Raw genomic sequence first — 27802 nt, forward strand, 5'->3', positions numbered from 1 at the left:
TGACAATCATTCATTGGACTTCTGGTCTCCTGGACAACATATTCATCAATAGCCAAATGCTGAGAGAAAAAAAAACAATTGCAGATGAAACATTCTTGAGGATTAGTCATGAGTTAAAATGCCCTATTTTTGGTCCTGCAGATTTCCTGTTGCTCTGTACTTTTTTCCGTCCCAAAACTTTAACTTTCTTTTTTTTTTGTGTGGGAGGGACCTCGTTTTGTGAAGCTCCGGTGCAGATCTAGGAGCTAGCAGCTGCAAACAACGTTTTTATGGGCTTTTGAAACCTCTCCAGGAACCTCCATGAATGTCGTCTTGCACTTTTTTGGAAGCATTGACTGATTTTTATTTAATTCTCCATAAGTCATGTCTGAGTCATGAGCTATAAATAAGTAGGCAAGGGGAGGAGAAGGGGGGCAGGGGCGCGGTACGGAGCAGCCTGCATTGTACGCCTGGCACCGAAATGAGTTCTTTTTTTTTTTGTCATAAAGCTGGTGTTTCACATGGACTGAATTTGTCTGTTACATTGTGATTTGCTTTCCTGTTGGTATGGAGAGACCGAAGCCCAATCAAATAGTTTAATTAGGCTTTTCTCACACAAGCGTATGCTCACTGCGTATTACGTGTGCAGTTTTTGCACAGTACCAATCTTCCATAGGCTGAAATTTGAAAATGTGCATCCCCAAAAAAACGGCATATCTTATCTTGGCGTGCGTACACAGCTAGACCAACCTTCCTTACGCTCCCATGTTGCCACTCGCTCAAGTTGCACAAAATACATGCTCCAAAAAATTGCTGCATGTTCTGCCCTTGCGTGAAATGGGTGGCATGCAGCGTAATTATGCCATGTAAGCCTGGCCATATGGTATGGGGATTGGCAGCAGGTACATCATCGAGCATTTGCTGCATGATCGGGTGCAACGCACAGCTAAAGACACCCGTCTGAAAGAGGTCTCAAATGGGCAAATGATCTAATAATCCCCCACTCTTCAACCTGTGACTTCATCTATTCAAGTTTCTTGTACAAAAACAGATAGACAGGCCCAACTAGAGAAAAATACATAAATCAGCCAGGCATAAAAGGAAGCGTGAGATACTGGCCAGGACTCCTCCAGATGTCCAAATTACAGTATCTGTACAGACATCTCTGTAGCTGACTGATGACTTCTGTTCAAGAAAGAACTACGAGCAACTGATCCGGTTAGAAACTTCTCTCTTCTCTGTTGGAAGATATAGTCCAACAGCAGCAGTAGTCATAGATCATGTAAAAAAACCTTCAAAGTTGAAAAGTTTTTCCAAGGTCATTGGAAACAGTGGGGAATGCAGACTACAGAAAAAAAACCCTCCTGCTGTCGGGATGCTTTCCCACCCTCCAGATCCTCCAGTCTTCTGTGTAGAAGCGCTGCAGCGGTCACCTGGGTGTGTGTGCCCACGTTACTGCTGAGGCAAATAGAAGGCCTAACAGAGACAACACTCATAATATCCCGTAAACCTACCGGGGGCGACTACATTAGAAGCCCAGGTGACGCCGCCTATTGAATGCTGAGGTGTCTGACTGATGAAATGGTGGTCCACCACTGAGTGAGTATATTTAGTCTTGGGCATGGGGGATCCAAAATTATATAAAATAAATACTCGGAAATCCTTTTTATAAGGAGCCTGTCAAGTCCTGTAGGCTGCAGGCCACAGGGTATAGTGAGTCACAGAGGTCTGCCACTTGCACCAATCTCTTTAGGCTAATTTCATACGGGCGAGCACGATATCGGGCCGTGAAAATCAGCCTAGTATTGCACTCTGGAACGTTCGATTTTCCCGCGGATGCGAGGCATTCTTATGTCACTTCAGGGAAGCAGCGATCCTCAAAGGCATAATATTCTGTAACAGATACACCGTTAAATGGCTTTATCTTGATTTAAGGTGAGCAGACATCCCGATTTAGGCAGGAAAGTCCCGCTTTGGAACCCTGTGTTCCACTTTCCCCAGGGTCCCAAAGGAGGACAGCCAATTGTCCTGCTTTCGGGATGTCTGTCCGGCTTTTGGGATGCAGGGTCACCATGAAGGTGATTACCAGCCGGGGTGCTGCAGCTCCCCGGCTGGTAATTGCTCACTGCCGCTGCTGTGGGATGCACACACTAACATCAGTGTGTGCATCCCACAGCAGCACCGAGTGAAGTAGCAGCGGCGCTCTGAAGACCAGGAAGAGGTAAGTATATCGGTCTCAGGGGGGCTCTATTACTAATGGGGCTACTGTGGGGGTCACTGTTACTACTGGGATCAATATAGGGGACACTATTAGTAATAGTGTCCCCTATATCAGTCCCAGTTGTAATATTACTACAGAGGCCACTGTGGAGTTACTATTACTATTGAGGCCACTGTGGGGGGGGGGGGGGGGGTCACTACTACTACTGGGGCCACTGTGGGGGTCACGATTACTACTGCAGCCACTGTGGGGGTCCCTGTTACTACTGAGGCCACTGTGGGGGTTACTATTACTACTGGGGCGGATATAGAGAACACTGTTACTACTGGTGTCACTGTGGGGGTCAATATTACTACTGGGGCTAATACTGGGCCTTCGGGGGAGGTGAGGGTGAGCGCTGCATAGTATGAAATCAGCCATGGCTGATTTCCAGCCAAACCCAGCACCAATGGTATGGATTTTGATTTTTTTTTTGGATGCAGAATTAGCTCCCTGTCTTTTTTGAAACGGCCCTGTATTTTTTATAACAACGGGGGTAAAATCATATGCCATGATAAGCCCCACCCCCTGACCACACCCCTTTCCCCCGCTTTGACCCTGGGAAAATCTGGTCACCTTACATGATTGATATCCTGCTTGAAACAGTTTAGGAGGGTGAAACCTGTTGATTCCCATTACAGACAATGTAGAGCTAATCATATAATACCTCTTTCATGGCTATTCAGAAAATCCCTCACAATTGTACCGATTTACTGAAAATTACTAGTGGAGAATTTCTGTCATTTGAGTGCCTGGACTTTGCCTTTTAAATAAAGTGTATTCACACTACAAGCTGTGAACAAAGGCCTGTCCCATGCTGACAGACATGTGACCCATCCAAAATACCCCATTATCCATGAACAATGAGAGAACAAAGCACAGGATTTCCTCTACAATTCTGGGCTACCTTCACAGAATCATCTGATCCCTGAAGAACGGCTCAGTTGGACCATGGTACGATGAACAGAAAGAAGCAGAGAACGACCTCCTTCTAACCAGTGCTTGCACATCATGTCTTAGTAAGTGCTTTCCATGTTCGACAATGTCTCTGCTTTTTACATGACTCTCTTGTTATTTAGTAGAGAAAGTAGAAAAGTTAAAGAGAGTTTATAAGGTCAGATCTGAGGAGCTTTCTTTATTGGATTGGAATGGTCTACAGACAAGGAGGCATACTAAAAATGAAAGGTGCGGCCAATAGCTGAAGTTGTAAGGGGGTATGGTTGCTGTTAACCGTTATTTTTATTTGCTGTATGTAATTTGTATACTTCTGTGCCTTTAAGAGGGGTGAGGACCAGGAGCGTCTTACTGAGCTAGAAGACACAGGGATTTAGACAGTCTATGCAGCTACGCTCCAGTGTAAGGAGCTTGGGATACTCCCTAGTGTGAGAGAATCTGCGGGGTGCAGAAACGGCCCTATGTCCTTGAGCTCCTTAATAGAAAAGACTCATCTAGACAAAGTCCAAGAGATCTTCAAGAGTCTCAGAGAGACTTTTTTCCACATTTCCCTCCCCTTTTCATTTTCCCGACAACATCAGCTAGACACTGCGGCTGCAGGCGTGTAATCCTGGTACTCGTAAGAGACTATTTTGGTGAACACGCTTAAATGGACTGCTACTACCCGAATGGGTAATCCTAGACTGAACACCTGACAGCCAGGTAAAGACTTTGGGACCAAAATTGGGAGCTACTAGTTCCTAATCTGTTCCAGTTCATTGCATTAAAATTGATATATAGCTATAAAAGAGTCTGGAAAATATCAGAGCCTTCAGCAATGCTTCCAGGCTACTGCAACCCCTTGGGCCTATCTATGTCCAAATGTAATCCTCCATTGAATCAGTTTGGTCGGAGCCAGGACATGATGCCCTTCTAGCCATTTTGCCTGCCGAGAGACTAAGGCTACCTTGCAGGAGCCTGGTCTACCCCTTGCAGTTGTACCTCTTAAATGGTATGCAACGATTATCATTCAAAATTTGCTCAATGTCTTTTAAGTGATAATCCTTGCATGTAAAAGCTACCATTGTTTACTTTTCGGCTGAACGATGATTTTTAGTTAAGCTTAAAATCCACCATTTGGCCGGAGAGCTGATAGCAGGGACTGCACGCTGTGTTTCTCCATAAGAGCACTGATAATATTGTATTCAGTAGCAGTCCCACGGCAGAACAAAATAGCTGTATTCAGAGAATTTACTCTGCATACAGCACATGGAGGCTCATTTACATGCAAATGAAGCTAATAAGCTACTAATGGGCATTAGTGCCTATTAGCAGCTTATGCAAAATGATCACTCAAGCTATCAATCATACTAGCTTTTGAACAAATTTTGAGCAATCATCTTTGCATGTAAATGGGGCTTAAGGGAGATCCCAAGCCTGAATCTAATGCCGTCTCACCTATTAGTACAACATCTACCAAAAGGTATTATTGTCCTCCTCAAGTGAAGCACTAGTCACTTGATGATACACATTAGAATAGCTGTTTATTAAAACCTGATCAGAGGAGACCCGTGCTTTGTTTTATTTTTATTTCTGTTGGGAACATGGGGTCTACTAGGCCGCAGCCCTGTTAACGCGGCCAATCCAAAGGTGAGGTTTTTGGTGAAGCCTCAGCAAATGTGCTGCAAATAGGTTAGGCATTAGTGGTCTACAAGTTGATAGGAAAGAGCCATGTGGGAAGTGTACCTATCTTTAGTTTATATGGGCTTGCATCCTGAAAGGTGGTGGCTAATGTCTAGTATAGCTCAACGGAGTTAAAGGGGTTGTCGGGTTACTGGACAAGATCCCTTCAATAGCGCTCATTGTAGTAAAATTACAAACTGAACAGTACTTACCCCTCCTTCCCCACCAGGATCTAGTGCTTCTGTCCCGCCATGAACCCAGTGTCTGTCAAAGAAAGTCTGGTGACTGTAATAGCCAATCAGAGGCTGCAGCATCACTTTTCGTTCACCTGAGCTCCGTGGTGCCAGGTGAGCTGAACAGTGACACTGCAGCATCAAATTGGCTGCAGTGATCACCTGATTTTTGGTGATATCAGTTGTCCCATTAAACACCAGGACCATGGCGGGGCTGCAGTGCTGGATCCCGGTGGCAGAGGGGTAATTACTGCTTAGTTTATTTTACTACAGTGAGCACTATTAAAGGTAAGTTGTTTGGTAACTGGACATCCCCTGCAGACCATTGCTTGTTTTAAACTTCTGCCATGACTTCAATTCTCTAGTTTGGCAAATGTCTGTTATGGTAAAAATGTTTCTCATTTTGTATTGTACCATATTGTAGAAAAGGCTTCAAACGCATTCTGTAGTGGAGTTCCGAGTCTTGGCTTTTTTTTCTTCTTGGATTGCTATCAGGGAAGGCTGATCTGTACTGATCTATTATGTATATCTAATTGTGCTGAGGACATCTTGGATTTGTAACTTTAACTCTCATAGAGAATGTCTACAGGTCACCCCATGCAAAGGCCTAATATGACAACGGAGACCGTCCGGGCAGTGCCGCTGAATTTCTTCATCCTCGTCCTTGGCGCTGGGTTTCTGCTACTTGTATTCTGTCTTATTTTTTGCTGCTACTTTTTCAGGTAAGGTTTTGTAGCTTGCATGTCTTATTCATCTTAGCCTATAGCTGCATGGCAAAATCTGTACCCTGTAGCCTCAGTGGCATCTCCAGCTGGTGCCAATGCAATGGCACACTTTCCTCCATGGATATAATATTGCGCACTGTGCTGAAACAACAGACATCTGGGGACTAGAGATGAGCGAGCACCAAAATGCTCGAGTGCTCGTTACTCGAGTCGAACTTTCAGTGATGCTCGAGAGTTCGTTTCGAGTAACGAACCCTATTGAAGTCAATGGGTGACTCGAGCATTTCTGTATATGACTGGTGCTCCGCTAAGGTTTTCATTTGTGAAAATCTTAGCAAATCACCAAAGTCATGTAAGAAAACACAGAAATGGATAGGGCAGGCGAGGAGCAACATGCAGGGCTGCATTTCGGGCTCCGAGGTCTCACTATTAAGCCACAATAGTGGCAAGAGTGAGACCCCCCACACACACACTGTCAGCATAACGATCGTTCTCCTCTGCCACAGCTGTGGCAGAGAAGAACGATGTTAGCCTATTGTATTCAATGGAGCCGGCAATACAGCCGGCTCCGTTGAAAGCAATGGGCTGCCGGCGAGCGCGGGATGAATTTTCGGGAAGGGCTTAAAAATATAAGCCCTTACCTGAAAAAGAAAGATTTTGGTGTAAAAAAGAATAAAAATGCAGGCATTCTCTTCAATGGAGCCGCTGCTGCTGCCGGCGACTCCATTGAAGACAATGGTCCGCTGGCACACCTGAATTCTTTTTCAGGGAAGGACTTTACATATAAGCCATTCCCTGGAAATGAATTAAAAGTGATTTAAAAAACAAACAAAATAGATACTCCCCTCCCTTCAGCTGCAGGGACACAGCCGCGTGTTCTCCTGCTGTCCCCTGCACTGTGGTGCTGAACTGCTGTCATTCAGCTGAGACCTGCGCTGAGCCAATCAGAGGCAACACTCACTCACCTATTCATGAATTCATGAATGGGTGTGAGTGAGATTTGCCTCTGATTGGCTCAGCGCTGAGCCAATCAGAGGCAAGTCTGACTCACACCCCCTTCACACCCACTGCAGGCCAGCCGCGCTGAACTCCGTCTGCCGGGACCAGGTAAGTATATATATTTTTTTTATTTTTACACATTTCTGGATGAATTGCAGGGAAGGGCTTATATATTTAAGCCCTTCCCGACAATTCATCCCGCGATCGCTGGCAGCCCATTGCTTTCAATGGAGCCGGCTGTATTGCTGGCTCCATTGAATTCAATGGTCAGTGCTCGTTTAATCGAGATGAGTACCGCGTGGTGCTCGTCTCGAGTAACGAGCATCTCAAGCAACCTAATACTCGAACGAGCATCAAGCTCGGACGAGTATGCTCGCTCATCTCTACTGGGGACCCTTCAACAAGCTGTATATGCGGTATATCTGTCCATGGGGTATCTGATATGTGACTCAGCTAAAATCGTGGAATGATTTTGAGGAAGTATCAAAAATATACCAAAAGAGGTCTGGCACCACCCATAGATAACAGAATTTAAATTGTTGCTCATCAAATAAATGTAGCTACATACAAAAAGAAACTAAATGTGCATACAGACAAAAATGCTCGCAATAGGCAAAAGAGGGTTAAAGGTCCTTTAAAAGTATCCTTTTGGAATGAGAGAGCAAAAAGAGGGTGTACAGACAGAATAAACTGAAACAACCCCCTCTAACCATTCCACTACAATAGGGTCACGTATAGCCCTTACTGCATACATAAAGTATAATGTATTGCTTCATCTATGTGCAAGACCAGAAACACAGTGATACAAAGTCGCCAACCAGGGAAAAAAAAACATCAACCAAAATCTAAATAAAAAAATTAGTTTTTCTTTGAAGGAAAACAATAAATAATAAACATAAACAAACAGGCTGTTATCTCTGGCTGCTTTCTTCTCCATCGTTAATCAGCTCGCTCCTTTGTTTGTACCAAGGAAGATATTATAATGCGCAGCAGACTCCCTAACACAATAATCTCCTGCCCAACTAGCTGCAATGACAAAGCTGGAATTCATTAATCTTGGTCATTTGGAACATGATGTCCTGGTGCAGCTCTTATAAGACGCCGAATGAAAAAAAGGAATTTCTATTAGAAGCTACTATATAAGATAATCTACCATGCTATGATATGACAGAGAACACTGGGGACAGTGCAATTGCCGATAACCCCACTAATTTGGAGCGCTCAGCCAAGTGACCCTCTAGTTTGCAGTAAAGATTTCACTGTAAATCCCGAATGTATAGTCAACATACCGGGTGCCCCCCATTTCAATGTTGCTGCTGCAGTTTATCCCATTCCCAGTCCGCTCTTCGTGTATGTAGTCACCAGATTTTCATACAACCCTGTGCACCGTAGGGCCTATTTACTTACATAGGTGTTTCACATGCCAATGCAAGTAAACACTGTGCCTGTCTTTAATTGACAAATGTATTAACCCTTTCCCATCCAATTTGTATCCTGGTTTTCCTAGGGGGCTTACTCTTTTTCTGCTGTTATACAACAGCGCTATATGCTGGCTAAAGCCAGTACTGCATGAGGTGACACGTTGGATAGGCTCCAACAGCAGAGAGGCTGGCAATATACAGTAAGAGAACCCCGACGGACGTCTACCAACATCGGAGCTGTACAGACTTAAATCGTAATGTCTTCAGAGTTCAGACAGTGGATTGGAAAGGGTTAAGAGGTGCAAGTCCCTTCATGCCAGTTTTAAACCTACATAAGCTATCAGATAAAGTAGGTTTTAGCTATAATTTACGCTAATATTGCAAGTGGGATGGTCTGTGGGTGGCCCTAACCCTAAAGCCAGGTCCTGCCCACGTTTTGAAAAGGTGGTGGGGTGCAGTGTAAATATCTGAAAAATCTCACTTTTGGTGCATGCACCAAAATTTTGACTTTTGGATGCCAGAATTCTTGCATCCAGGACTCAATGTGCTTTGGTAGTCTGAGACACTGACTCTTTCAGGCTGCTTATACACAGCTGCATAATGCCATATTTTAATCATCCATATTAAAACCCCCAGACAGTTCAACTGAGCAAAACTTGAGACCCCCATAGAAGCTTACGTCAATCTAAGTTTTTGGTTCAGAAGAACTGCAGGGAGTATGGGTCCCCTGCCTGTATTATGGTCTTGGAGCACCATTATAGTATGGTTACTGTAAGGCAGAGGTCCACAAACTTCTGTAGGTTCTGAGCCTCTTTCCGATATAACAGGTATTGTTGAACCACACTGAGGGCGGCTTCACATGCGTAATTGTGCGCCACTCAGCTCAACATATTTGCACTATGAATTCGGCTTTTTTGCACACATATCAGCATATTTTACTGTACTTTTTGCGCTCGCATGGTTTATTGCACACGGGACACAACCATGCCCTGATTTTAATGGCTATTTAGCCTAATGAGTTCCAGATGTGGTCGTATTCTCAAAAAATTGGGCAGCGTATTGAGCACGCATTTGCACCCCCCCCCCCCACATAGACTTCTATGGGGAGCTTTAGGTGCACAAATGCGCATTAAGTAGAGCATGTTCCTTTTTCTTCTGCACATTCAATAAAAAAGGAAATGTGAGCGAACCCATTGAAATCAATTGGTTTTATTTTCTGTGTATTGCACACATACAAACACATGCAAATACACCCCCTGATCCCCCTGAATGTTAAAAAGAGGAAAGCCCTATAACGTTTAGATACGACTTTACCCTAGTGTTAACTACCGCTGATATAGTTGTGACCCAGGTACCAAGTTTTGGCAATGCTAAGACCTCCCTGGCACACATGGGTACTATGTGAGGTGGAGCATCAAACAGTTGGAGCACCACATGCCAAGAGCTACATGTAGCCCCAAAACAACTGGTTGGGGAAGGCTGCAATTTCTTGTAAGATCTGAACATTTCTAATTAGAACCTTCCTATGTGAATTAAAAATAACGGGGAGTAACTATTAAACTTTTATTGAATGTTGCTGCTTGAAAGTTTATCATGGAAATAATTGTCTTATGATTGGCTAATAAAATAAAAACCTTGTCCAGATGGAAACCTTCCATGTAATGACACATCTTCTTTATTTTAGACTCAAGCAACAGGAGCGGTACAGGAGACGTGGCTATAAGAAGGCGAGTGCATTTCTCAGATTGGTTAAAAAAAAGCTTCTTTAGGTTTTTCCTTATTTCAAATATTAGGTCACATTTTGTTGTATATCAGACGATGAATGTACTTTAAAGGTATTGTCCCACGTAGCAGTCATGTATTGTCCACAGCTGAGAGCCCCGCCATGATGCAGGTTCATACAGTGAAATGAATGGGAACTGTACCTTCAATACCATGCCGGGCTACTGCAGTGCACAGAGCCATCTGCTTCCTGCTCCTTAGGTTTAATTCAAATGAGCGTATATTGGCCAGGCCGATATACGCTACCATGTGCTGCACATGGTACAGCCACTCCTATGGGAGCCAATGACAGGGCCGTAGAAGGGAGGTGGGGGGAAGTTTAGCAGCGTGACTGCTAAACTCCCTCCCCCTTCCCTCCTGCTCACCTCCTCTCAGCTCCACCCCTGCCCTCTCCCATTGTAAACAGCCAGAGGGGAGGAAAGTTCCCACCTCCTTACCACCCCTTGTCCGCAGCCAGCAATGGGAGGGGGCAGGTGGAGATTAGCTATGCCCCCATCCCACCCACTCCCATTGCAAACAGACAGAGAGGAGGAGAGTGTCAGGGTGTGCTGCTGGGATCTGTTGTACTACTTGGTTCCAGGAGCACACCTTCACAGGTTGGGGTTAATTGACCTGGCTGAGTATGGTATTCTCCAGCAGTCAATCTCCTTTTGTCTGCAGCATATAAAGACCAGCATCTCTCAGTATTTGAGGCAGCTCTTTGTACTGTTTGGATATATCTGTTTTGTTCCCATTTAGAGCTGTGTTTGCATGTAGGTCTGTTGTGTCTCTCTGCTTTCCAAAGATGGTTTGGACACCTGTAGTCCTTGTCTGTATGCAGACCCCCTCTTCCCTTCCCCTAACAGGTGCGGCCTCCAAATGTCTTATGTCCTGTTTGCGTATCAGATGGGTGATGTCTGACTAATAAGCACAGGGCTCACACGAACGTATCCAAGAAAGGATGGGGAACACAAAGAACTTCCACAGATTTACACCTCTCCCCATCTACTACTAGACTTAATGACACAGACCTACCTGAGCGGGGACAGTGCCCCTATAAAGGGCGGCCCAGCGGTCTTTGGATCTGGGCCCTAGCTGCTCCTAGGAACCCACACACCTGGGATAGGACGCAAACATGCCACCACGACTGGGACAACTGGACAGAATAAGGAGACACACAGAGCCGGAATCACACCATACAGCAGCCAAAATGCAACCACTAGTAGCAGGTGTTAAGCTATAAATGCCAGGTATTAGTTGACATTTTGATCAAAATATAGAAGCTAGCGGGCCATGTCACAGCTCCTGCCACTACCACTAGTCCCTACACTAACCAGGAGTCCAGCGGCACCGGACAAAGTTCACACCGCAAGCTGCAATAGGACAGACAAGAGGACTGCTCACTCTGGACACCAAACATACACTGACAGGAGCTGGGTTTATGTGTGAGTAACAACCCAGGGGTTTGGCTAGCAGGAAATCACCACAAACAGAGACAAAATGAGCACTGCACAGGACTGCTCACACCAGACTACAACAGGTAGTGAATGCAACACGGACTCCACCCAGAGCTCACATGCACACAGATGAAACTCCACAGCAAGTCTAAAAGTGTCCTCATACCAGGGGGATAGACAATCAGCCACCGTGCTGACATAGGGAACTGTGTCAGGGATCCACCATCTGACACACACATAAGACGTTTGGAGGCCGCACCTGTTAGGGGAAGGGAAGAGGGGGTTTGCATATGATACAGACAAGGACTTTAGGTGTCCAAACCATCTTTGGAAAGCAGAGAGACACAACAGACCGGTATGCAAACACAGCTCAGAGTGGGAACAAGACAGATATATCCAAACAGTTCAGAGACCAACATCAACTACTGATGCTGGTCACGCTGTTAAACTCTCTCCCACCTCCCTTCTCCAGCCGCTGTCATTGGCTCCCAGCCGGGTGCTTTTACATCACGGAAATACACCTGTGTGATCTGATGCATTGGAATCCAATGCATCAGATGGTAGCGTATATCGGCCGGCCGTGAAAACAACTAAGATGTAACCCAGCTGGTTGGTGACCACCATTTGGGACCCCTACCATAATGCTTCACACTCTACAGGCTTATTCAGACAGGCGTTGGGTTTTCACGCCCGGCTGATATACGCTGCCCCTCTCTGCAAAGGGGAGGAGGCGGGACTGGAGCTAATGCACTGAGCTCCCACCCCTTTCCGCCCTTCACCACTGTTTTCAATGGAAGGGGCGTGGCTCCACTAAGTTCCATCCCCTCCCATTGCAAACAGTGGCGAGGGGCAGAGATGGGGGCACTAGCTCCCGTCCCGCCTCCTCCCCTTGCAGAGAGGGGCAACGTATATCAGCCGGGTGTGAAAACCCGACTGATATACGCCCGTCTGAATAAGCCCTACACACATGGTGCAATCAGCTTGCTGATTGGCCAAGTTTACATTAAACAGGCATTTGTTATGCATTTTATTAAAGGACTTTTGCGGACCGTGATATTGATGGCCTGTCCTTAGTCAGGCGTCTACAACTATGGATCTGCTCATATAACAGACATAAAATACTGGCTGTTCATGAGATCAAATGTTAATTTGTAAATGCTCCCATTAGATGTTATTTATAGGGCACAGCTGCTCGCTGACTCCATATGGAGCTGGTCAGCCTGCATAGATACAGTCTCTATTGCTGAAATACCAAGTCTTCAGCTCATCTCAACCTTCGCTTGTACTTAAGAATAGCATTCAGTTATCTGGATTACATATTTCCAATTTAAAGTAACTATATGTAAAATATCAAGACAATATAGTTCCTCAACGTCTAGTGGTGTACAATGTGGCCTGTCGGGAGAGGGTAATCACAAAGGAGAATTGGGCTTAGGCCTCTCTTGATGCTACAAAAGCCTTTGACCCTATTGAGTGGCCCTTTTCACTTCATGTTCTGTACAGGTTTGGCTTTGGTGAGGCTTTAATTAAATGGGTTTCCCTATTATATAAATGTCCCAAAGCAGCCGTTTTGGTTACTGGCTCCCGCTGAACCGTATCTCCAGCTACATAGAGGCACTAGAGAGGGGTGCCCTTTGTCTCCCTTATTATTTGTGTCAGGGGATTGGGCAAACCATTTTGATCTATATGTGGACGATCTTATGCCATATTCTACGTTATTCCTACCCTTTGCAATTAGCCATATAAACAAGTTTGGGGATTTTTGGGGCCATATTAACTGTACCAAGTCTGCTCTTATGCCCCTATTCCAAGATGATGCTCTATGTGAACAAGACTCTCTCTTTGGTCTCCAGATGACCTGTAAATTTAAGTATCTGGGGATCTCTGATTTACTCTGGTAAATTGCTACACATTCACAAATTGGCCTCCCAAATTTGAAGACAGTCCAAGTCATTTGATAAACTTGAAGATATTATGGCTGATATCTGTTTGGTGCAACGTGGGCCACCCCAAACTTTATTTTTTGACGAATGCTCATATTTGGGAACAATGTAGAGTAGATTGTTTGGGTGATTTGTATATATTTAGTTTCTTTTTAACTAATTCCGCTGCTTATAAATTAGACATGCTCTTAACACACAATTTCCTCCTCCTAGGGCATGAAGACTCTTTAATTGGGATCCTGCATTTCTAAGGCCCCAAAAGCCTTGTGTCTATCTTATATTCTCATTGTAATAACTTCTAAAATCACTCATACGACTCCTCCGGCCCTTCTGTAGTGGAAAACATTGATACCCACTTTAACAGATGACCCATTCTAGTAGATTTTAGAATCACCTTTATTTGTTTCACCAGCAGCAAATAATAAACTCCTACAAATGTCCATTGTACACCAATGTTACCTCACTCCCATGAGGCATTATTCACACGAGCATACATACGAACCTATTTACCCGCGTAAATACGCCTATCAGAGGGAATGCATTGAATTCAATGCATTTCTTCAGATGGCTCGGTGTATTGACTTTCGGCACATAATATGGGCATGCCCGATTATTACAGGACTTCTGGAAGGAGGTCACAGGTCTCCTTCAGAGATTCTGAATAAGCCTATACTCCATATTCCTAAAACATGCCTATTTGGTATTCTAGATGAAGAAACCTGGTAGCACCATATTCGGATATTTCTTAGGGAATCCCTATTCTTAGTCTGAATGGTAATTGCCTTGAGGTAGCTGGATCAGAAAACCTTTCCCTATCTATGTGGAGGAAGCTGATCGATTCTGTTGTGCCATTTAATCAAACTGTGCCATTTAGTCTGTAGTGTTTCTCAATTTAAGTTAACCTCTAGGTCCATATACTTTTTCTAGGTGGTGTTAAAGAACGAATCCAAGAAAATCAGCCTGGTCGGGGTAAGTCTCATGTTAATGTAACCCTTTGGGCAAATTTGTCATATACTGTTCACGTTATAAATTTTGGGGTACACTTCTAAACAGGAAACCTTCAGAGCTTGAAAAAAAAAAATCCAACCAATAAAAATTGAAACCATAGAAGTTCTATAAATATCACAAATAAAGAGCTTGTGTTTAGAGATGAGCGAGCACCAAAATGCTCGGGTGCTCGTTACTCGAGTCGAGCTTTTTGTAATGCTCGAAAGCTCGGTTTGAGTATTTTTCAAGGTGCCCCATGCTCGGCATAGGGGATCTCTCGCTTCTTTCTCCTCCTCTCTCTCTCCTGAAATTTACCTGAGCACCCCATGGTGCTCGCCCAAGTGGCGAGTACTTTCGAGTATGCTAATGCTCGGACGAGCATGCTCGCTCATCTTTACTTGTTTTCTATAAAATAAAAATCCTTTCTTTCATAAGGGAGGCCCTCAAGATGGCCATTATTAGCCTGCCTTTTCCCTCAACGGGCCCTTGAAATGTCTTCTTCTTCTTATATGATAGTTTTACACGCAGCATTTTTTAATTTTCTTTTTAGACGTTTTTAATTGAAGTTTTTTTTTTTTAACTTAAAATGCATAAGTGGATTCAATAGGTATGGGATATATAAAGGAAGGACTTATACTTCTCCCTGCAGGACCCACTTCTCCATTTGGCTAAAAAAAAAACTAAACTGAAGTGGCAAAGGTGATGTTCTTAGCACACATTTTGATCAGGTTGTGAGAGCCCATCTACCCCCACAAGGCTCCCTCTAAAGCCGGGAACCATACTCTTACAGACATGTACCTGCATAGATTTCACTGTTTTGGAGGTGCTATCTAACCCTGTTTTTAACTTCAGTGTACATTTGGAAGTGTGACTTCCTCCATCTTGGACTTGCACTCCTTCCCAGTTGCCCATGGCTGATTTTAATTAGATGTACAGCTGCATCCTACCTGCCCTAAGATCACTTTATAAGCCTATGGCCTACAAAAGTTATGTCTAATAGCATAGGGTCCTCTCTGAGGAGGTTGCCTGGTCGGGGCAGATGGGCTCTCACAATTTGATCAAGTTGCACGTAAAGAACTTAAAATTTTGTGTCTTACAAATGATCCTTGTGATGACCCAATTATAATCGAGACACAGTGACCTTTTAAAAACAGGTTCAGTCCTTTGTATAATAGGATAATCTATGGGTTCCTGCACATTGCCATACAAGTTTTGAGTCATCACATACCTTTTTATGATTCCAACATCAGAACCACATGGAATGCAACAGAAATATAATTCTGCCACGTTACATCGGTTACAGTATTACAAAGTTATTCTCTTTTAGAATTTTATGTGAGAGCACCTCTGAAAGATGGTGCTGGACAGAGTACTATATGGTAGGACATGGATGATTGCCTACGGCTCCGTGAGCCGCTTAGCCATGTGCATATGGCCTTTACCATTTTGAAAACCATATGCAATCTACTAAATCAGTGTTTTTTGTAGCAGTATGATGACCCACGATTGCTTTTTGATTTGGTATATATATTTTTTCCCGTTTGTCCACATTTGACGGGGTTCAGTTAGATAGTTTCTAATTTCTTTTTACCATAATAGGCTGATTATAAATGTATATAATATATATATCCACAGCAAGTGTGCGCCGTGTGTCTGGAAGAATTTAAATTGACAGAAGAACTTGGCTTGTGTACTTGCACTCATGCGTTTCACACAAAGTAAGTGCCAGCTGGGGGGCAGGGAGGGTGTTGCATTTTACATATGAGTTATTTGCGGCATTATGCCATACAGCTGTTGATAATGATAGAACTGTTGACAAACTAGAACGTTAGATTGTGGTGGCAGATTTACTGGAATGGTACTTCATTGCTGGCTAGCACTTGCCAGGACTATGGCAGGCTCACAATGATTAAAGATACACGAAAAATAGAAAATGCACAAAAAAAAGAAAAAAAAAAAAGCTCCTAGCGCTTCCTTTAGTAGTCTCCCCCTTTTCTTTAATTCTATTTTATCTCATATTACAATTTAAACTGATAAATCTGTAAGTGTTCCATATGTGTCCCTAGAGATCAACCTTCGCTTGTTCAGGATCTTTCATTCATAAACTATCTTTCTTTGGAAGGACGTTTCCTGGAAAGATCATTCCTCCTTCTCCCATGGCCAGTATGAATGAAAATATGAAAACGGCTGCATCTGTAAAATGATCGTTGGTTGCTCAATGGTGGTTCAACCGTTGAGCAACTTTTATCTAACGTGTTATAGTCCCATTAAGACAACTTGTACAGTGAGCCTCTCCCGCTGGTGTATCTCCAGTAGGATAAAAAGTTTAAGACCTGGAGATTGAGGGTACTTTTACATGGGACAACTAGCGACTGCTTAAGAGGCCACCAACACTCATCCAAGCAATTATTGCTCCTGTGCTTTCAAGGAAGTGATGAGCACTCAGTGAATGAAGATCTCTTCCAGCCACCCACCTTCATTCGGAGTAAACAGGTCACCTCTGAAATGACTGCCTGTTTAAGCAGGCTAATTGTCGCTTGGTTTTTAGGTGATCTAAAAACCAACTGACTTCGAGAAGTAAGCAATTCTCATTCGCTTGGTCTGTTGGCCCATATAGACACAGGACCAAACCGTTGCTTGCAATTTCTCTTTTGAGTGATATCTTGAGTGACTGATGGCCCATGTGAAAGTACCTTAAGCCCTGTGTTCGCTGTAGGATTGTGGGATTTCTACAAGACTGTTTCAGGAACCTGCAGAAGATACTGCAAACTGATGAACAATGGGGCAAGAGTATCTCCTTTTTATGTTTTATCCTTTATTTCTAGGATTAGTGTTCCTTTAAGTCTTTATCAAGAATTTATGGATCTATAAAAAGTTTATTGAATAATAGATCAGTTATGTAACCAAATACATTCTTAGTTCTAGTCAGGATCCAGTTTAGAGATGTGGGACAACTGGTGATATGTGAAACCAAATAGCCAGGAAATAATGTAGGTGAACCATTATCAGATGTCACTTGAACCACTTGTCATTTGCTTGGCCCGGTGTCAGCGGTTTGCCGAAATACTAACAAGCAATGACATACATATTCATAGCGACATCAAAAGCCATATACAGCTTACTAAATTCTAGTTCTGTGGTCTGGAATCTGTGGCTCTCCAGCCTTAACATTCGTCAAGTTTCCGGATGTACAAAAGATATTTTAAAGTGTACCTGAGTTTTCAACAAGTTTTCTAAAATAGAACTGGCTTTCCACTCATTACCCTGTTTAATGTTTTTGAGTTTTGATTTTCAGGTCATAGTTTCCATTTTAGTGCTGCAACCCTTATGTTTGCAATCCACTTTCAGGCAAGGGGCATGTTGCAAGCCTGCTAATCTGCTAGTAGTTCACTGTCCTGTACTTCCTTACCCTTAATGCATTGCACTGGTCCAATCAGCAGTATCTATTCCCATGAAAATTGTAGGAGTTTTGTATTCAGAGGGGCAGGTATTGAGAGACATTCTGACCAAATGATTAGTAAACCGAAAGTAACGTGTGTATATATACATATACATATACACACACACACACACACACACACACACACACACACACACACACACACACACACACACACACACACACACACACACACACACACACACACACACACACACACACACACACACAAACAGGAGAACTTGTCGAGGTTGCTTACACTGTCTGCAGATATGCAAGCATGTAAGTGCAGGGAGCAGCCTGTGAAGATAGCCCTCCTCCACAGCGAAGAAAATATCCTAGTAACTACACAAACTCAATACCTAAGGCCCCTCTGACAAATGCTCCGGTAGAACACCACGATTTCACTAGCGGAGCCAGCGTTCCTGCCTCAGACAGCGGCTTTAGCACACCCAATCATTGATGAGGTGCACTAAATGCAAAAAAAAACAAAACAACAGTTAGCGCTCAAGAATTGCAGCACTGGAAAGTGCCACATTCAAGCATGTCTGCAAGGCTCCATTGAAATCAAATGGGAGAGTTATACAGTGGTGTTCAAAACACTAACGCAATTGCAAAAAAAAAAAAAAAATCTGTGAGAAGTGGTTTAAAAGGCAGCAGCCTGCAAAAGAGCTTGGAGGTAGATCCCTAGTGGCAGCATTCACACTGGCGCCCACGATATCTGTCCAAGAAACTCGGCCCAATATTGCTCTTCCCAATACGAGGTGTTTTTTTCCATTCAAAAACGCCTTGTATCGCCTTTGTGAAATTGCAGTCGTCAGGCGCATGTATCCCATTAATTTTAATGGGAAACATCGCACACGAGGGCCATGCAATGTCTTTTAAGGTCCCATTGAAAACAATGGGCGAGGCATTCTGAGGGAACACCAAAAGATAGAACATACTACGTTTTTTTTTTCTGTGCAGCACTGCAGGAACGTTTTATGTGCCTCACAATGCACAAAACCCATGCGACATTCTTGCCCATGTGAATAAGCCCTGATCCAACCCCTGTCTAGAGCTTATAATTGTAAGCGCAGCTCTCATTGAAATCAGTGGGACCCCCAACCTGGGATTGCAAGTGCAGCGCCCATTGATTTTTAAGAGCTGTGCTTGCAAGTACGAGGGGTCAGAGTAGCGCTTCTGCTCCAACCCGATGTCTCTCGGCAGGCGTTGCCTGGATAACCCTTTTATTTTATAGTGATAAAACATTTTCAATGAAAACATATTACAATATTGGAGACACAAGCTATTAGATGAGCAGAAGGTGTGTGGAGAAAAAAAAAAATCAAAAAAAAAAATCGGTGCCCCTTTAATAAATTTATTGCCCCCCATCTGTTTATAGTCTCCTGAAAACTTTGCTGAAACAGTAGTTGTGGCATTGTATGACCGACTTTTCTTCTTGCTCTTCCTAGGTGCTTGATGAAATGGTTAGAAGTACGAAACTCCTGCCCAATGTGTAACAAAACTATTTCAGTGCCCAGACCTCCCTTAGAACAAATGTGAAGAGGTCTTCGGGTCTATATTTAGTAGGCTTCAGCGGGAAAACCTGGAAAAGTGGAAAGTGAAAAGCAACATGTACTTGTCAGTGAGGTTCAGCTGTCACTGAATATGTATCCAAGCAGTATGTGCCCTGGGCTCGGGTCATGTGAGGTAACAGGCCCTTAACGAATCTGCATTAAGTCCCATCAATCAGAGTGATAATCCTTCATCAGGTCTGATATTCCAGAAGAGGACACCCTAGAGGGGGTATGTAGTGTATGTTGTAGTCTCAGCAGGAGGAGGGTACGTTAAGCAGAGCATTGAGGCTTGGAGGAAGTGCAGCGAGTCAATAGGGTATAGGTAAAGCCATGGCATAAAGGTTAGCTCCAGATTAAATAAGTAAGGCTGTATTACGGTTTCAGAAGAAAGTTGAGAAGTCTGGGTATTGCAGTTGTAGTATGGATGCTAAAATGTAGCCACATTACTGCCATCCGAGACCAGTCTTATTTTCATCAGTCTTAGGCCGCCTTCGTATTCCGCAGCAAATACTTGCCATAGCATGCTATGGAAAAGCGATTTTTCCTGCCCACGAGCGGAAATCAATTGCGATTTTCTACTCGCGGGGGAGGAGAAAAAAAAAATTGCAGCATGATCTATTCCTAGGCGGGTTCCACCTGACCAGCTTCCATTGAAGTCAATGGAAGGCACCAGACCTGCAGCCCTTATGCAATAATCATTGCGGAAAGGTCACAGGATCTGCGGCATTGCCTAGCGATGGCACAGCATTACCTGTAATGAGCATGTGCTCCGGCCGGCACATCCACAATACAGATAAGACGACTGGAGTGACATGGGAGTCACCACCTGGGCACCGGGTCGGACTCCGCTGCAGCATCCTGCATGCAGAATCCGACCCTGCTGTGTGCAGACGGCCTTGAAGTATGTTTACAGGGAGTGTATATGCAAAGCAGAAAATGCAGTTATGACAGTGTAAGGCAAGTAGATGAGATTTGAAGAAATATTATCCACATTGTGGAAAAATGCTCAGTGTAAAATTGACATATTGTGAGAAATGCGCACCACAGGTCAATTTACACTGCAGATTTCCAACACAGACCTCACCTCTATAAATGGAGAATTGGGGTGGGACACACACACACACACACACACACACACACACACACACACACACACACACACACACACACACGATGACGCACACATGCATAGCAAATCACACGGGGCACATGCAGAGTATGCCAAGATTAAACTTTTCCGCTAGCAGACCCATTCTTCTATACAACTTGGATACATTAAAGGAAGCGGTTGCTCTGCGGCTGCAGGTCTTTGGATATTGCTGAAGAGCAGCATTTATTTTATCTTCAACTTTCATAAACTGTACAAAATGCCTCTGTATACAATAAAAGATAAAGACTCGAGTGTTCAGTCTGTTTGCTCAAAGTCCTCGGTGCAGAACATGTGAATCTAATTATAATCCAAGGAAAGTGGTTACAGAAGGGCCCATGTGATTTACACAACCACACAAACAAGTTTCAGGGACGGCACGGATTGGGGTTTTCCCACATCAGTGTGAATGTATCAGTACAAGTCCCACGGAGGTGCGGGCTTTATGTTGTGGTCGTAGACCCTTTAGCTTCTACATATTTCAGGGCCTTCTCCTTCACCGCCTGAACGGTCTTCTCGTTGCCGTGTTTCTTCTCATATTCCAGATAGCGCTTGAAAAAGAACTTGATTCTCTTCGGAGCCAAACTCAGATGGATGACTCGCTCAAAGATATCCCTGGAAACACAATGGTAGGAATAGAAATACACATTAACCCATTAACAGACACAAGGGTGGTATTTAAAGGGGTTTTCCCATTACTTAAAGTTGCTTTGCAAGCGAGCGCGATATTGTGTTGCCAAAGTGCATTTTGCATGGGAAACGGATTTAATGGAAAAACGCCTTGCATCACTTCATAGAAATTGTGATCCAGAGGCAAGTTAGAGGATTGGCAAGATATCTCACTCGTGAATGTGCAATGTACCCGCAGATGAGATGTGTTTTTTCAGGCAAAAATGCCTTGCAGCGATGAAGTTTTGTTCATCTTGCGCAAGGCATTTGCTTTGAGTTTCCCATTTGATTTCAATGGGAAACTCTGCACCACAGCTGCATGTACATTGCATGGCCTGCAAGAGTCATGCAAGGCATTAAAGCTCCCATCAAAATCAAAGAATGACTAGTTTTGAAGAATGCAAAAAGTTAAAACATGCCACGTGACATGGAAGGGAAAAAAAAAAAAAAAGTAGTTGCTCATGTATAGGATTCCATACAAAAGAACGGGGTTTATATTTGTTTGAGATTTTATCGGCTGTGTGAAAGCGGCCTAAGGAGGACAATTCTCATGCATGACGTCTGTGCATTGCAAGACGCACGGGGAAAAGAACACAATGTGAGAAAAACTGCAAAAGTAAATACATCCTTTAAAAACTGGGAAAAACAGCCGCATCTCCTATTTTTTGAGATTCTGATGAAGAATTGCAGATTCCTTCAAATAAAGCAAAAAACAAACAAAAAAAAAACACATTGCGTTGGAATGTACATGAGTGCGATGTGCTTTTTGCTCCCATAGGGAATGGGCATTTTTCACACACATGAAAATTGCAAGTGCAGTGATGCAGTTCTTTTGCAAACTACATCATACACACATAGAAATCACGGCTTTGTAAGTGTGCCATCAGTCAGTTTCTCCTACCAATATCGCACTTGCCTGTGTGAACACATCCTTAGGCTGGATTCACACGGGTGTCGGCGTTTTTACGCTCGCCCACTGGTGATGTAAAAACGCGTGAACGGGTGCACAAAGCTAAAGTTTGTGCGCCCGTTCAGACGACCCTGGCTCGGTGCATATACGCAGAGGCCGCAATGCTGTTGGGCGGAGTGTAGACAGCGTATATCGGCCGGGCGTGAAAACCTGGCCAACATACGCCCGTGTAGCCACTTTTTGACAATTCTGCACCCACTTATTTAAGGCAAACTAGGGAATAAAATGTAGTTAAAAAGGGACAATGCTGTCAATCAGCGGTGTGACTTGCTGGGCTCCCGATTCATCTACATTTCTTCCGGCATCACCTATACCAAGGCAGTGGAGATTAAGTCGATCTAAACCCATTGCTACCCTCCTTCCACAACGGCTGTCTCTATACATGTTCTAAGTACATCTATCACCGCCCATGATGGATTACCTTACAAGGTGCAGCTTATGTGACTCTACAACCCCCAATATGCTGGGACTTCTAGTTGCACAACAACTAAATCTGAATCCAGCTCTGCTTACCGGACTTCCTTCTGGCTGCCATGTTTCACCATCATGTCGATGTACACGGACCAGACGTCTGTGCGTTTAGGGTAGCTGCTCAATGTGCTTTCAAACAAGGCCTTGGCTCGTACAGCGTCGCCCATGCGGAACTCCAGCTGAGCAAACTTGGAAATCAGATCAACATCTGAAAAAGGAAGGGCATGAATATTACACCTTCACACAGCATCTACAGCAACAGACTCATGTAGAGAATCACAACTTGGTAATATAGAGGAAGATTAATTAGGAGCGGACGTTAATAAATTTGGACATTATTGATAATGTATAATTTGCACATAGTTCAAGAAATGGTTCAAAGACAGAAGTTATATAACACAGGGCAACTATTCTTTATCTAGAGGTCCGTGTAGGAAGCGATCAGCTGATCCCTCTGCCGCTGCGTTATGACAACTGTTGGTCTTTGACAACCCTTCCCAAAAAAGGTCTTCTCCATGCACTCTGGGGGAAATATGCGAGTGATATACACTGTTATCTGCTGGAGGGGACTGATCGGTCAGGGAGAAGGCAGACTGTGCAGCCGCGGTACGATTAACTGTAGAGTTTTCCTAATGATCGATCAGTGCATTGCAAGATCATGTGGTCAGGGGTCTCTGGATCCATCAGACCCCCCTGCCCCTGGACGATAAGGCACAGATGCTTTTTAGCAAGATTTCATCTTACGGAACACTGCGTCTTCTAGACAGAAAAATATGGTAACTAAGAAATGGCTAATTAGCTTTTAACAACCTAACAGAAAGGGGGATGATTTTGTTTTAAGCATTTTGCCTCCATTTTTAGGGAAGGAACCCTACCTATTGCTGAGATAATAGTACCTTGTAGGGACCAATCACAAAAATTATATACTGTATGTCTGGCTAAAGTCTCATGCAGATGGGTGAATGTAACCCTGTTTAGTAGTCCACATTCCATAATAACGCTAACAGAGAAACCCACCCAAGGGATAGCAATACTGGATTACCACTTACGATCTACATCTGGAACACACTTCAGTGCTCGCTGCAGTAACCTGTGTGTGCTCTCGGACTGGCCTTGTTGCAGGAGAAATGTGGCATACTTCCACCATACAGACTTCTCCTGCCGAAAACGCTTCACCATGGTGTTAAACAGTTCGCCGGCCTCCTGGAAAACAAAGTCAGATGAAGATGTATTGCAGACATGCTGATGATTGTGCTACTATATAATCCCTTTCTCATAGTCTTCAATGGGGGATACAGGACCATGGGTATAGACTGTTACGCCCTCTACTGGCAGCAGACTGCAACCCAAGATCCTGTGTCCCCCAATGAAACAGCCAAGAAAACCTGTAATCATATGAATGTCAGTGTCTAAGGAGAAAAACCCGCAAAAGGAGAACAGCCAAGTGGATGACAGACACTACCGGCTCCAGTATGCGCCATGTTGCAGAATCAAGAGGTCGCTGCCTACAACACGCTGAGGAATCTGCTGCGCAGCCTTAACTTTTTACCACTGGGTTACATATTTGATTTTCCGCTTTGAGACAATCACATCTGCAAAGTGAATAGCTGCAATGAGCAACTTAACGTTTGTACCAGTTTTCATAAATCTCAGGGTCAAGAACGCTATATTTTCTCCTTAGGGAGAGCACCAAGGTGGTGAGTGAGAAGACTTATAAGGCCATTCATGCTCCTCTGGGTAACATGCAAATAAGCAAGATGGAACAATTCCTCTGCAGCACCACCTATTGAAAGGCAGCATTCCTGCAAGTCAATGTTAGACTCTTTATACAAGCCTTGTAACAATGACTGCGAATTGAAAGCCAAGCCAGAATCCATACACAGACAGCTGTTTCGGGGTGTTTGCCCCTCGTCAGTGTGCAGTAGGTTTCTGGCTTGGCTAGCGAGAGGCCTGTGACGTGGGGAGAACACATAAATCTCATGTACTTTGCGTACACCGATGCCTGACAAACATCCGCTCTTTCTTACCTTAAACTTCTCTGACTTGATGTAAATGTCTACCAAGTGCTGGAATGCTTTCAAAGGATCATTGTACTGAATGGCTCGTTCAAAAACCTTCTGTAGGGTCTCTTCTGTCCCGAAGGTATTCTCCATGTTCAGCATGGCCGCCCAAACATTCAGCTTCTCTTGCTCCTCCCTGAAGTGGTTACAAATGTGTCAGCAAATTAAAATTCTTCTATACTTATGACGTCGTTGGAGTAAAACAGCACTTGGCTACAATTCCACGTGGCTGATCTCATCCTTACCGGAAGTAAATGGTCTGCAGGGCTCTTTCGGCCACAGCTCGTGCTTGCTCTAGCTCACCAGACTGAAGGTGAAATTCCATGTACTGGGTCCAGTTGGCGGAGTTATTTGGAGTAGTTATGACAAGCCGCTCAAACTCATGCACCGACTGAGGCTGCTGATTTGGAATGGTAGTTTCCTTCTTCAGTTTTGTTTTCTGCAGAACTTTGGGGGTTTTCTTAGCCTGTATGGGTAGAAAAAAAAAAGTTGCTTTAAGAAGAAAAGAGAAGCCTTGTGTACCGAGTTAACTGTCCCATTTCTCAAAAGACGGGAGTAATTCTCTGTAAGGTTATAGACAAAAGCGGAATTCTAGGTAAAAGCATTGAAAATCTGCCTGGGATTTAGCACTACTTTCTTGACTCTTACTGTAACTCCCATTGATATCAATGGTGAAAGCTTCGACTACAGTAGAGAGACACATGTCCTTCCCTTCCTTGCGTTTTTGTGGCCAACCCTGAACAACTGCTACAGCCATAATCAAAAGTACCACCATTCCCCTGTTAGGCCAGACCCCTATCAGGTATTTACGCATTACTATACCATTTGGATGTCTCTTACTGGAATCCCCTTTATATAAACCATAGAAGAAAAAAAACCTTCCGAATACTGGGTCTGCATGTTTAAAGCACGACGCATTTATCCCCTAGCCTCTGGACAGGAAATGAATGCTAGATCAGCGGTGGACTGACCACACTGATCGTGGCTAGGAGTTTGATTGAAGCAGAGGTGAAGCATACACCTTCCCTTCAAAGTCAATGAAACTGCCTAAAACAATTGAGCTTGGCTTTAACTGGAGCAACAGGGTGCATGTCAACTAAAGTGGCAGTCTTGTGGCTGAGGGCTACAGATGATTGAGGTTACCCATTCTGGAGACCGGTGGGGTCTCAAATCTTAACCCCCACCAATCTAGCATTTATCAAGTTCTGCTCACGCAGATGCTGTGATTTACAGTTACTGAAATCATAACTACACTGCTCAGTACTGCTGTATGTCCTACATGTCAATATCATTTGTGTATAGTAGCGAGTTAGAAAACAGGACCTGCAGTTTTTTTTTAATAGGCAGTGTATAAAAAGACAACATAGCAGGTAATTTAGACACGGTAGCTCAGGACACACTGGAAAACAGAGATACAGCCTGCACAGAATGGGGTGAGGGTGGGGAGGATTGGTGAAAATACAGGATCCAAGTCATATAATGGCCAGACACAGTGTTACTCCTCATGGCAGCTTATTCTGAAGAGTCACCTGAAAGTGCAGGTACACTTTATATATGACAAATATAAGAAGAGGATACGTAAAACGTTAATACAAGCTCACAAATACCTGGCTTTGCTGCTCTTCGTCTTCACTGTCCGAACTGCTCTCATTTCCACCAGCTATAGAGGTTTTGAGGTTATTTAAATTAACATCCCAGGAGAACCCAGAAGAGACTTGAAGCCGCGGGACAGGAAGCTTACCATCAGCGGTCTTATGAGGATCACACAAAGTAAGATACAAGTTAGGATCCTGTCTATACAATACATATATTTCTATTCAGAAGACAGAGACCCAAATCAACTTTTTGTAACCATACTGGATTAAATCTCTCAGGTGGCCCAAACACATTTTTTTTAGCCCATGGGCTCATAGCCTTCACATAAAGCGGATCATAGGCCAAGATGTGTTTGGAGTCCCCCTGTTTGTCTCAAGTACAGCAATTCACATCCAGAGTATTTCCATAATTTGGCATCTGATGGATCATGCTACAATTGTTTCTTTTTATTATTTCTGTAGGATTAATATGACCAAAACCTCAAATGGGGGTCCAGGTATAGAAAACTAATACGAAATAGCTGAAACTAATGCGGTAAGCCCTGGCGACTGATCGCATCTGTCCCTTCCTTTTTTAGGATCAGCAGGGGATTTTAGAGGTTGGATTCCCAATCAATCCTATTTTTATGGGATATCCTGATGATACCATACGGTGGCAAGATCCCTTTAAATTGCTCTATGCATGGCTATACAATAAAAGTTTTGCTGTCCCTGTGAAGTTATTTTTTTAGGGTCTATGATCAGAGCGGGTAGAAGACCTTCAGTGGAATAAGATATTAGTTCCTTCCATGTCACTCACCTTTTGGTTGCCTTTTTGATGTTCTTTTCCAATCTCTGGACAGTTAACCTCAACACCGCTGTCTTCATCATCTTTAGAGACTTCAGACTTTTTCTCCTTTTTAGGGACCTAATAACAGAACATAAAACATTAATCCAGGCCAACAGCAACAACTTATACATGCAAGTCCCATTACCCTATAGAACTGGTGCCACTGCTTCGTGTTCCCAGTCTGACATATTGCAAGGCTGTGAAACTTTGAAAAGACTCCCCTGTGCCTCGAACCTCAGGAAGATCCCAAATCATGTCGAACCCAAAAGTCTACATTTTCAAAACAGCTTTTGGTGATGCTTTAGCCAGTAATGGAGATTGCTTCAAGGAAGCTGTACAAAATTAGTAAAGGCCTCCTTTTTATCTCCCCAGAATCAGCATCCGCTTTGTCCATCAGCGGTGTCCCACTGAATTGGGCTGAGATGCAATATGGGAGTGCTGGACATAAGAGTTCAAGGCGCACGATTAACTCCAGCATTCACATGGAATGAATGGAGCAGCGGGGCGCATGCGCGACTATAGCTTCATTTATGCGGAGCTCCAGACTCCTGATCGGGGAGAGTCCCAGGAGTTGAACCCCCAATAATCAGCTAGTTATGTCCTATCCTGTGGATCAGGGAATAAACTAATCTGGTGGGACCCACTGACCTTCATTGCCGCTTGCTGAAAGTTCAAGGAGACC

General features: G+C 43.9%; 2 protein-coding genes across 4 annotated transcripts in view; one reads left to right on the top strand and one right to left on the bottom strand.

Moving 5' to 3' along the window:
- Nucleotides 1–3078: 3078 nt before the first annotated feature.
- LOC136626119 (RING finger protein 122-like) lies at nucleotides 3079–20780 on the top strand. Of its 2 annotated transcripts, none has more exons than XM_066600891.1 (6): nucleotides 3079–3258; nucleotides 5665–5810; nucleotides 9918–9960; nucleotides 14322–14363; nucleotides 16017–16099; nucleotides 19275–20780. In XM_066600891.1, the coding sequence occupies exons 2-6, from the start codon at nucleotides 5668–5670 to the stop codon at nucleotides 19363–19365; spliced, it is 402 nt and encodes a 133-aa protein (XP_066456988.1). In that variant the 5' UTR covers nucleotides 3079–3258; nucleotides 5665–5667; the 3' UTR covers nucleotides 19366–20780. The 2 variants fall into 2 exon arrangements, with proteins under 2 accessions (XP_066456988.1, XP_066456989.1); XM_066600892.1 differs by having other exon boundaries at nucleotides 5678–5810.
- PDCD11 (programmed cell death 11) overlaps nucleotides 20686–27802 on the bottom strand; it is a 51517-nt gene continuing 44400 nt past the window's right edge. For both annotated transcript variants that reach the window (XM_066600889.1, XM_066600890.1), the window contains exons 30-36: nucleotides 27091–27198; nucleotides 26304–26447; nucleotides 24942–25162; nucleotides 24664–24832; nucleotides 23686–23839; nucleotides 22679–22844; nucleotides 20686–21141 (exon numbers count right to left, since the gene is read on the bottom strand). In XM_066600889.1, the coding sequence (XP_066456986.1) occupies nucleotides 20970–21141; nucleotides 22679–22844; nucleotides 23686–23839; nucleotides 24664–24832; nucleotides 24942–25162; nucleotides 26304–26447; nucleotides 27091–27198 (1134 nt within the window). In that variant the 3' untranslated portion in view covers nucleotides 20686–20969. The remainder of the gene's footprint in view (nucleotides 21142–22678; nucleotides 22845–23685; nucleotides 23840–24663; nucleotides 24833–24941; nucleotides 25163–26303; nucleotides 26448–27090; nucleotides 27199–27802) is intronic.

Source organism: Eleutherodactylus coqui, chromosome 4 (assembly GCF_035609145.1).
Source record: "Eleutherodactylus coqui strain aEleCoq1 chromosome 4, aEleCoq1.hap1, whole genome shotgun sequence".
Classification (NCBI taxonomy): domain Eukaryota; kingdom Metazoa; phylum Chordata; class Amphibia; order Anura; family Eleutherodactylidae; genus Eleutherodactylus; species Eleutherodactylus coqui.

Coding starts and splice junctions, on each gene's coding strand:
- LOC136626119 (XM_066600891.1), top strand. CDS start 5,668: ATGTCTACAGGTCACCCCATGCAAAGGCCTAATATGACAACGGAGACC. Junction 5,811..9,917: donor TTTTGCTGCTACTTTTTCAG/GTAAGGTTTTGT, acceptor TCTTTATTTTAG/ACTCAAGCAACAGGAGCGGT. Junction 14,364..16,016: donor AGAAAATCAGCCTGGTCGGG/GTAAGTCTCATG, acceptor ATATATCCACAG/CAAGTGTGCGCCGTGTGTCT.